The sequence below is a fragment of the Dipodomys ordii genome, unplaced genomic scaffold, assembly GCF_000151885.1.
Source record: "Dipodomys ordii isolate 6190 unplaced genomic scaffold, Dord_2.0 Scaffold23, whole genome shotgun sequence".
NCBI lineage: Eukaryota > Metazoa > Chordata > Mammalia > Rodentia > Heteromyidae > Dipodomys > Dipodomys ordii.
In genome coordinates, this window is record NW_012267239.1 from 5921005 (window position 1) to 5932263 (window position 11259).

Sequence of the window (11259 nt, forward strand, 5' to 3'; positions counted from 1 at the left end):
GCCTGTGGCCCGCCCCTCCCGCCTGCGGCCCACCCTCCGGCACTCGTGTCTGGCAGAGGCGGCCTCCGCCAGCGGCTCGCAGCAGGTGCAGCGCACACCACGGCTTCCCTCTGTCTCGTCCGTCCACGCTCACTGTGAACAGAACCCGGGAAGGCAGCAGCCCGGCCTGTGACCCCTGCCGCCTGCGGCCGCCCTCCCCCAGCGCAGAGCGGCGCGGGGTGCTCGGGGCCCTGCGGGGCCTCACTTCCGTCTCTGGAGACCTTCTACTTGCTGGCCACCCGGGGAGGGACCGAGGGCCACCGTGGACATGGCCGCTCGCCCCACCTCACCCCAGCTTGCCCCCGAGCCAGGCTGGGCCTCCCCTGGACCCCTGAGGTGGCTGGACGCATGGGATTTGTCCCTTCACAGAACCTGGCCTTGGAGAAGCACTCAAGAATCAGTGTGGCAACTGATTCACTTCTCCCACTTCACAGGTGGGGAAACTGAGGCTGCGTCACTGCGCTGGGCCCCAAGTCCCAGAGACACTGAGGCGAGGGTGAGCAGCTGTCGGATGTGGTGGCCCCCGTTCTTGCCCACATACCCCGTCCCTCCCCCTGCCCCCCGCCCCAGCCCCTTTGGCCACTCGGGCCCTCTGAACGGCTGTGCACTACGCAGGCCTCCCTGAGGGGACCCCCCAGTCGGAGGCTGGGTTAGAACCCCGGCTACGGCCGCGGCCCTGCACTCACCCGGGACTCGGTGTCCCCTCGCCACTCCAGCCTGTTGGGGAAGAGGTAGAAGTAGCGCCGCTGCCACTGCGTGAGGAACGGGGTGCTCAGCTTCAGCATGAACCCGTGCATGATGCAGTCCTTCCCCAGCGCGTAACCTGGGGACAGAGACACCCCAGGTCACACAGGACCGCGCGGGACAGGGGGAGATGTCTGGGCATGATGGCAGACCACTGGGCCGGGCTTTGGCTGCCCCACACCCCCAAAGAATTCAGGGTGCAAGACCCTAGATTAAGAGGGCAATGCAGTGACCCCCGTCACAACACTGGAGCCCATGGGGTCAGAGGTCACACAGGGGTCACTCCTCCCTCCCACCATGTGGTTCTGTGGGGAGATGACTTCTATGAAGCCCTACGGCTGAAAATAATAAGCAGAAACGGCAGGTGTGGATGGTCTGGTGAGGAGGACGGAGGGAGCCCCAGGATCGCCGGGGCGCGGGCTCGTGGCTCGTCCTCACCTTCTTCCTGTCCCAGAGGCTTGCTCCTGGCTCTCTTCCGGGCCTCGATCTTATCTGTCTCGGCGTTCACCGCGTCGTACACCGTCTCCACCACCTCCCGCTGCCAGCGCTCCGAGATCACCAGCGGGAAGTTCCTGTACAGGTCTTGGTCACAGTCCAGCAACTGATCGTGCCAAGAAACCAAGAGAGTTGGGACTTAGCGCACCAGGGGGTGGCGCAAAGGCCACGGGGCCGTCCATGTCACAAACCACGGGCAGTGACGGCCAAGGCGGTGGGGGCCACCAAGGTGGCAGCGTCTCACCCTCGGCCCTGCACCCGGCTGCACACGATGTGCACGTGAAAACTAGCACGTGTGGTGGTTTGTTTTTTAAGTACAAAAAGATCTCAAGGCCAGGTGAAGCTGCCATTACGGGGTGGGGGGGAATATTTGATTTATAAAGATCTCAAGGCCAGGTGAAGCTGCAATCATGGAGGAATGTTTGATTTATCAAAGCCGGAGAGCAGAAGCCCGAGGTTTCAGAGGCGGGGATGTGGGGGAGGAGGGGACCGTCCCAGCTTCCCGCAGTCACGGGAGCCGTGAGGAAATCACAGGTGCTGGAGGCAGAGTTTCCCCGTCACCCCCCAAACCTTCCAGGCGAGCAAACGCCACCGCCATGCATTCACATTTAAAGTGCAGCTGGGCGCGGTGGCGCGCGTCTGCATCCTACCTGTCAGCCTCCCTGCTCAGGAGGCTGAGGTCTGAGGACGGTGGCTCGAAGCCAGCCCCAGGCAGGAAAGTCCCACGAGACTCTTATTTCCAATAAACCACCGAAAAGCTAGAAGTAAAGCTAAGGCTCAAGTGGTAGAGCACCAACCTTGAGCAAAAAACAACTCAGGGGCAGTGCCCAGACCCTAAATTCAAGCTCCAGGGCCAGCACTAAATACAGTAATGAATTGATTAATGTAAAGTGCAGGATACAGGGAGGGTTTGGCCACCGTAGCCTCTGAGACTAGTGCTAACAATTACTTTAATGATGGCCTTTCAAAGCCTTCCTCCTGCTCTCCTAAGCGGACAACAGGGCTTCTGGCGTCTGAGAGACAGCGCCCCAAAGGAAGCAGGGCCGCCCTTTAGAGAGAGAGTGTGAGATGTGTGAGATGATCTCTCACAAGACTTCTGATGCCTGGGCAAGGTGAATGGAGGGCGGCCAGGGGGGCCTGCCTGAGCGGGGTGAGCGGAGGGCGGCCAGGGGGGCCTGCCGGGCCGAGGTGAACGGAGGGCGGCCAGGGGGGCCTGCCTGAGCGGCCCCGCCCGTGCAGGCCGGTGGAGCAGAGCTGAGGGGCGCCCGCTGGGAAGCCACCCCACTGTCTCCAAACACACAACCTCTGCCCCGCACTGAAACCCCAGTCCTAAATGTGAGGAGAGGCACGCGCCCATGTGTGAATGCACATGCATGCGTGTGCGCATGTGTGTGTGTGTCTGTGTTACAGGCTGGGTTGGTAAACGACGTAAAAGAACAGAACTTGTGTTTACATGGATCGATGAAGTGAGCTTTTTCCTTTTTTAGTGCCAGTGGCTCACACCTGTCACCCCAGCTTCTCAGGCTGAGATTTGAGGATCAAAGTTCAAAGCCAGCCCAGGCAGAAAACATCCCCGTGAGACTCTTATCTCCGATTAACTACCAAAAAGCCAGACGTGGCGAGGTGGCTCGAGGAGGAAGCTGATATGGCCTTGAGCCAAAAGCTCAGGGGCCGTGCCAGGCCCTGAGTTCAAGCCCCAGGACTGGAGAAGCAGCCGAGATTCCTGTGTGGAGAGGTCTCGGGTCTGAGAACGTGCCGGGCCTGAGCGTGCTGCGTGCATAGTGTGTGCCGCGTGCGTGCGTGCCATGTGTGTGTGCCACGTGCGTGTGTGCCGCGTGTGTGCGTGCGTGCTGCGTGTGTGTGCTGCGTGCGTGCGTGTCATGTGCGTGTGTGCCACGTGCGTGTGTGCCGCGTGTGTGCGTGTGTGCCGCGTGCATGCGTGCCATGTGCGTGTGCCACGTGCGTGTGTGCCGCGTGTGTGCCATGTGCGTGTGCCACGTGCGTGTGCCGCGTGTGTGCCATGTGCGTGTGTGCCACGGCGTGTGTGCCGCGTGTGTGCCATGTGCGTGTGTGCCGCGTGTGTGCCATGTGCGTGTGTGTGCGTGTGCCGCATGTGTGTGCGTGCCACGTGTGTGTGCCATGTGCGTGTGTGCCACGTGCGTGCGTGCCATGTCCGTGTGCCACGTGCGTGTGTGCCGCGTGTGTGCCATGTGCGTGTGTGCCGTGTGCATGCGTGCCATATGCATGTGCTACGTGCGTGTGTGCCGCGTGTGTGCCATGTGCGTGTGTGCCACATGCATGTGTGCCATGTGTGTGTGTGCCATGTGCGTGTGTGCCACATGCGTGTGTGCCGCATGTGTGTGCGTGCCGCGTGTGTGTGCCATGTGCGTGTGTGCCACGTGCGTGTGTGCTGCGTGTGTGCCATGTGCGTGTGTGCCGCGTGTGTGTGCCATGTGCGTGTGTGCCGCGTGTGTGCGTGTGCCGCATGTGTGTGCGTGCCGCGTGTGTGCCATGTGTGTGCGTGCCGCGTGTGTGTGCCACGTGCGTGTGTGCCATGTGCGTGCATGCCGCGTGTGTGCGTGCGTGCTGCATGTGTGTGTGCTGCGTGTGCGTGCTGCGTGTGTGCCGTGTGCATGCATGCATCCCTCGGCCCAGCACAGCATGTCTGGCTCACTCGCAGGCCAGGCCTGGAGGAGCCGGCGTGGTCTGGCACTGGTCTGGCAGCACCATCAGGGCAGCCACAGCTTGGACCTCGGGGGGCTGCTCCTCTGCACCCCAGAACCCCCACCACGCAGCCCCTCTCCCCACCAGACAGCCACCTCCGTCCTTGGCTGCTGGGACCTGGCATCCACACACTGTCCTCCCCCACCTCCTGGCCTCCTCCAGCCAGAGCCCATGGCCTTCTGGAGGGAAGGGACGGATGTGTGTGGGGCAGGGCGGGGAGGGGGGGGACCCGCACAGGGACAGACAGGACGAGGAGACACATGCAAGAGGCTGAGGGAGATGGGCCGGGCTGCTTTTCCTGTTGAGATGGGGTTCCACCAAATTTTTTTTGCCTGGGCTGGCCCAAAACTGATCTTCCCATAATCCCTGCCCCTTGAGTAGCTAGGCATGAGTCAACTCTCCCAGCTGCTCGTTAATAATTCTGATTGCAGCCTGCTGAGTAAAACCAAGGTTCTGTACAAGCCAAGTTTTCATGGAGTCAAACTCATGTAGGTTCTTTTTGTTGTTGTTGTTGTTGTCAGTCGTGGGGCTTGAACTCTGGGCCTGGGCGCTGTCCCTCAGCTCTTCAGCTCAAGGCGAGCGCTCTACTGCTTGAGCTACAGCGCCACTTCCGGTGTTCTGGTGGTTTATTGGAGTTAAGAGTTTCACGGACTTTCTTGCCCGGGCTGGCTTTGAACCACGATCCTCAGATCTCAGCCTCCTGAGTAGCTAGGATTACAGGTGTGAGCCACCGGCGCCCGGCTTTCACGTAGGTTCTTAACTTACACATGCTTCAAATATCGCAGTGGTTTCCACACTGGCATCACTCTGCTTGATGGGTTCTCAGTGGAAATCTTCCCGTCACACCCTCCCAAACAACAGGGAGACAGGGGGCCCTCGCGTGTGCACCTTAATGCCTTTGGTGTCCTCTTCGTCAAAGGAGCCGATGTCAAAGGCGTCCGCAGCGTTGACCTCCCCCCGGGGAGGGATAAGGGGTGGTGGGTACTGAGGAGGTAAAGGACAGAGTTAAGGAAGATGCTCACAGCCCCAGCCAGCATCCTAGGCTGCTGACAAGCTGGGCGCCAGCAGCCCCTCGCCTGGCGCCCCCTTGGGCCCCAGCGATGCACCCTGCGTGCTTCACACAAGGCTTGGCCTCGCCCAGTAGGGGCTGGGGTGGGGGAGGGAACCCCAGGTCTGGACCCAGAAAGCCAGGCACCATCTAGTGTCTTCACCAGTGGTTAACGAGACGAGGACCAGAGCCTGCAGCCCCGGCTTCTCGTCCATCTTTCCTCCTGTCCTCGGGCAGTGTGGCGCGATGGGGGCTGGCCCCAGCCCCTGCCCAGTGGGGCCTGCACAGGACTCCACGTGGCCAGCATGCACCCCTGGGCCGCGCTCCCTGAACTGGGGCTCCCTCCCCACAGAAAACCCCCATCCTCGGCAGCCAGGAGCCACAGAAGCCTCCAGCAGGACTCGTGGGGCATGCTGGCCACGCCTGCGACGGGAGGGACCTGAGGTTGGCCCCAGAAAAACACCGAGAGATCCTACCTAAAAATAACTAAAGCAAACAAAAACGGGACTGGGGGCATGGCTCAAGTGCTGGAGGGTCTGCCTCACAAGCTCGGGCTCCAAGTTCAAATCCCTGAGCTGCAAAATAACAACAACAACAATCATTTGTATCTTTGCTGTATCCATGGATATGACAATAAAAGCTTAAAACAGGAAGGGGGCTGGGTGTGGCTCGGTGCAAACCACCCGCTACACAAAGGAAACTGTGGACCCAAATCACACCAACTCCCACAGCCGCCTGCTCACCTGCGCTGCTCAGGAACAATGGCGGGGGGGGGGGGGAGGGAGAAGCCCGCACCGGCTGGGTGCACTCAAAGCTCCTTCCTGCCTAAGGAGGGATCTGAAGAGGGGGGGTGGCCCCCGGGGGACGTGGCCACACAGGGACACTCAGGCGGCCAGGGTGGGGGCCTGGGCACAGAGGGACAGACGGGTGGGGAGCCCGGGGTGGCGGGGCTCACCTTCTGCAGGTAGGCCAGCTGCCACTCGATGCCAGTGAAGAAGCCATGTTCCTTGAGCTCCTGGGCCCTGGGGGGACGGGCAGCAGGATGAAGACCACACGTGTGGGGTCACAGGCTGCACACGCAGGTGCAGGCCGCCTCCCCTCCACACACACACACACCGAGCAGCACAGCACTGACCTGTAACAGAACCCCAGAGGCTGGGCCTCCGTCTGCTCTCTACCCCCTGGGGCACAACCCTGCACAGGGCCCTTAAGAAGCCCCGCTGAGATCCTCTCTGGATCTCAGTTCAAAAGCAGCCTAAGCAGTAAAGGCTGAGATGCTGTCTTTAATCACCCAGCAAAAAACCAAGCTGGAGGCATGGTTCAAGTGGTAGAGCACCACACACGGCACACACTGGAGGCCCTGAGTTCAAGCCTCAGAACAGAAAGAAGTTAACTCTTGGTTAGAAAGGACACAGATCCACACACAGATATCCGCCTTGCGTCCTTCCATACTCTTTCCACTCCACCCTCGTCGGGCACAGGGTCCCGGGGCCGGGAATACACAGGTGAGCGTCAGGAAGGGGACGCACCCGCGGCCTTGGCAGCCCAGCCTCTGGCTCACGTCCCGCTGCAGAAGGCCCCCCAACAGGGACTTGAGCTCTGGGGAGAAGTCGTCGGGGAGCTCCACGTTCTGTGGAAAGAAGAGGCGGACTTCAGGGCCCGCTGGTGGAGACAGCGGCTCCCGGCCCCGCCAGAGCAGGTAAGGACAGTACCAGAAACTGCAGATGCATTACAGATGAACACTCACACCAATGAAACATAAAAAGGGCTTGAATCCATCAGCAGAGTGGAGACACGAAGACAGCAGGCTCCGGCCTCCCCGGGCCTCTCCAGCTCCCTCCTCCATCTCTCTGGCCTCCCCAGGAGGGACCCCTTCCCCTTAGTCACTTTCTTAGCTGTGGGCTGGGCTCGTTCACATCTTTCTTGTGCTGTTGCTTTGCAAATCTTGAGCATTGCTTTGGCCTCTGTTTCTATTCTTTTTTTTTTTTTTTAGGAAGTCTAGAGATTTTCTTTTGATTTATTTACGTATTTCAGATATGAAAAATATTTTATTTTTTATATTTATCAATGATATATTATTCTTTGTATTACCACATAATATGATCTTTACCTTGAAAGATATTTTATAGTTACCAATATTTTATTCTTAATGAAAAGTAAAACTATGATGTAAACAAAAACTTTGTGTGTGTGTGCGTGTGTGTGCGTGCGTATGTGCTGAGAACCAGTGGCTCTTGCCTATAATCCTAGCTACTCAGGAGGCTGAGATCTGGAGGATCAGGGTTTAAGGCTATCATGGGCCACAAATGTCTATCCAAAGACTGTCTCCAGTTTACCAGCAAAAGACTGAACTGGAAACATGGCTCAGGTGGTAGAGTACCAGCCAAGCAGACAAGCTGGGTGAGAGCAGTCGGCCCCTCATGCAAGCCCTGGTACTGGTACCAGAAGGAAAAGCATTAAAAGGAATACAGTTTAACACCTCTTACCACAGTCAGTGTCATCCTGTCGATCTCATGCTTATCTTTGGTTTTATGCTGTCTGAAGGGGCTGTGTCTGTAAAGACAGAAAGTTCTAATAAAATACGGCACCAGGTAACCTAGCACACCGGCTGAGAAATGTCTGGTGTCCGCTTACTGTTCATTCAAGAAAGAAAAGGGCAAAACCCCCACGTGCGAGTCATTGCTGGGGGACATGGGTTAGGAGCCAGCACCAGAGCCCCTCTGAATGGCCCAGAGATGGTGGTCCGGCCACAGGCTTCCAGTGACAGCCACTAGGGGGCGATGTTGGCCGGGTGGTCATGGACATGTCAAGCCTGCACAAATCCACCTTGTGTGGCTGAGCTGAAGATCAACACTGGTGCCAATTATCCACCCAATAGGTGCACAGTCCCCGAAACAAGCCAAGAACCTCCATCAAAGCCAGGTCGGCCAAGACAGCATGGCTCGGCCTAGAACCCAGCCAAAACGCATCAATCCTTTCTGGCTCCATTAGGAGTCCCCTCCCCCCAGGGTGGGGCCCTTCATCGGACTCCACCCAATCAGAGCCCAGGGCTCCGGAGTCCGGAGTCCCTCCAGTGGCCCAGGGCGGATCCTGGACGGCGTGAACCGAGGGAGCACAGGTTGCCAGCTGCACAGCACACACTAGGCCTGCGTTTCCTGTCTGCTGTCTTTAGAGGATGCTTTTAAATATGCAAACTGAGATGCCACCGCCTCTTGACTATTGATGTTTGAAAGCCAAAAAAGAGACATATGCGACCCTGCCTTGGTTTCCAAGGAGGGAAAAACCAAACGGCCAAACCGTTGTGTGGAAAAAGCAAGTGTGAAAACAAAGTGTCATTTCTTATTGTAAAATGGTCATTATTTTAAAAAGCATCGTCTGCGCGCCCCTTCCACAGATGCACACTGGCGCGGCGGCGGCGGCCGTGGGAGAGGGAATCACAGGTAGCGGCCTCTCGTGGGCCGCTGTTCTCTCCCCCCGCGGGAATCCACGGCCCGTGGAAAGGAGTTCCGTGACGGCCCGGTATCTGGGGAACTGCTGCGGGCCGAGCCGAGGACGCCGGCACTGCGTGGGGACCGACGCGGTGAGCCACGGGGCGAGGCGCGGTCACACGGGCCCCCTCATGGACCGCAGCTGACTGGGTGGGCTGAGTGGGCTGGCCTTTCTGACCTCTCTTGCTGCGACTCCTTTTTTTTTTGCAGTATGGGGGTTTGAACTCAGGGCCTCGCACTTGCCAGGCAGGCGCTCTCCCTGAAGCCACGTCTCCCGCTCGGTTTTGTTTAGTTTGCTTTTCAGACAGGGTCTCATGCATTTGCCAGGAATGGGCCTTGGACCTCGATCCTCCCAAGTACACTGCTCACCCGCCTAGCTGGGCTTACAGGCGTGAGCTGCCAAGCCTGGCTTTTGTTCCATCCTCCCTGAGCTCTCTGTGCTCGCCCACTGTGGGCTCCCCCCTGCCCCCCGGCTGGGGTGGCGCTGGAGGCCTTCGCCAGAGGCCACCGCATGCCCGTGAACTCCGGACTTGACAACTCGAAGTGGAAGCAAGCTGTCCAGTGCGTGGCTTCCGTGTGGCGGCCGAGGTGGGCAGAGGCAGCCCGGGTCGCTGCCTGCCTGGACCCCAGGCCATGGCCCGGCAGACAGGCCTGAGGTGCTGCCTGCCCGGACCCCAGGCCATGGCCCGGCAGACAGGCCTGAGGTGCTGCCTGCCCGGACCCCAGGCCATGGCCCGGCAGAGGCAGCCCGGGTCACTGCCTGCCCCCGACCCCAGGCTATGGCCCGGCAGACAGACCTGAGGTGCTGCCTTGCAGCAGGTGCAGTAACAAAGAAAGGACCCCCCAAACTCAGCACCCCTCAAATTCAGCACCCTCAAACTCAGCACCCCCCAAACTCAGCATCCCCAAACTCAGCACCCCTCAAACTCAGCACCCCTCAAACTCAGCATCCCCAAACTCAGCACCCCCCAAACTCAGCACCCCTCAAACTCAGCACTCCCCAAACTCAGCATCCCCCAAACTCAGCACCCCTTGGCGTCCCTGGAACATGTTTACTGTTGGGTTTTGCGGTGGACAGCCCCATGGCCGGGAGGCTTTGCCCCATTCCCTGCGTCCTCCGGCGGGGGTTGGCACCCCCCTTCCCAGCAGGGGGAGGGGGGCTCGCCCAGACCCCACAGGATGCCCGAGAGGGCACGGCACCGCTGTCCTGCGCAAACGCGCTAATCCGCTCAGCGAGTCTGAAGACAGGAATTAAAGCCGCCCAGGCTCCACATGCACCAAGATTCAATTACTGAATAACAGGCCTGGCTTTCAGAGCAAGAATACAACCTGACATCCCATGTGGATGGGGTGAGCGGTTAGCTGGCAACTGGATTACTGGCGTCCTGAGGAGACGCCTGGGGGGGGGAGGCGGGGCGCAGCCTTGGCAGAAGAGCTAATACGCACAGCCAGCGCAGCCGCGGCCCTGGGCTTCCTGAGGAATGGAGGAGCTCCAGACTCCAGGCGGGAACGAGTGACATAAGGAGAGGGGTTTCCGGGTCTTTCTAGAATCTGAATGCGCTCTAAGTTGTACTACAATTGAAGCCTCAGCCAGGGCTGGTGGCTCACACTTGTCATCCTAGCTACTCAGGAGGCTGAGATCTGAGGATGGAGGTTCAAATCCAGCCCAGGCAGGAAGCCCATGAAACTCTTGCCTCCAATTGACCATCTAAAACCTGGAAGTGAAGTTGTGGCCCAAGTGGTAGAGGCCAACCTTGAGGGAAACACTGAAGGGAGAGTGCCCAGGCCCTGAGTTCAAACCCTGCCACAGGCACACATAAAAAATACTGAAGTCCCACTAAAAGTTGGCTAAGCCTTCTGGAAACAGGAATGCCACCCGACTGTCCAGTATGCCACTTGAGCTTTCCTTTCTTATTCTCTTTGATCATCTTTCAGTTTAGAACAAGGATCACATATATCAAGCTTTAAAAGCACAAATGACTTTGAGCATATTTACAAACAAATGTAAGCTTTTAAAATTGGCCTTTTTGCATAAGCCTCAAAAATGCCTTAGTTTCCCTGGCAAAGCATGAGAAAAATTATCCCACCTCCTTCCACAATCCATGCGTGTGTGTGTGTGTGTGTGTGTGTGTGTGTGTTTGCCAGACCTGGGGCTTGAACTCATGACCTGGGCATTGTCTCTGAGGGCTTTTTTGCTCAAGGCTAGCACTCTACCACTTGAGTCACAGCACCACTTCCAGCTTTCTAGTAGTTAATTGGAGATAAGAGTCTCACAGATTTTCTTTCTCAGGCTGTGCTTTGGACCTCAATCCTCAGATCTCAGCCTCCTGAGCAGCCAGGATTACAGGCGTGAGCCACCAGCACCTGGCAATACATTTTTATATAGTGTTTGTTCCTGGAGCACAACATATCAGTGAAAGTGTTTCAAAGTGGACCTGTTTTCCTAATACCCTGTTTCACTTAGTCCCAGATCAAAAGTACTGTGATTTGCCTAAGGTGAGAACAAAAATGTAAAGCCACAGATGTGACTCTACAAGCCTTAGAGACAGACAGACTGACAGAGCCGGCCTGGGCTTCCTGATCTATGTGTGGCTGAAGGGTTCTGATTGTTTCTAGGTTTTTTGAGTTTGGGTTTTGGTTTTGGTGCTGAGGCCTTGTGCACACCCAGGGCTGCAGCCCCAGATCTCCAGATGGCAGGGGTGCAGGGTGGGGTGGGGTGCA

General features: G+C 58.1%; 1 protein-coding gene across 1 annotated transcript in view; it reads right to left on the reverse strand.

Moving 5' to 3' along the window:
- Adrbk2 (adrenergic, beta, receptor kinase 2) overlaps positions 1-11259 on the reverse strand; it is a 70487-nt gene that overhangs the window by 28829 nt on the left and 30399 nt on the right. The window contains exons 14-19 of the mRNA XM_013014280.1: positions 7537-7603; positions 6580-6680; positions 6006-6072; positions 4891-4986; positions 1222-1384; positions 726-862 (exon numbers count right to left, since the gene is read on the reverse strand). Coding sequence (XP_012869734.1) covers positions 726-862; positions 1222-1384; positions 4891-4986; positions 6006-6072; positions 6580-6680; positions 7537-7603 — 631 coding nt within the window. The remainder of the gene's footprint in view (positions 1-725; positions 863-1221; positions 1385-4890; positions 4987-6005; positions 6073-6579; positions 6681-7536; positions 7604-11259) is intronic.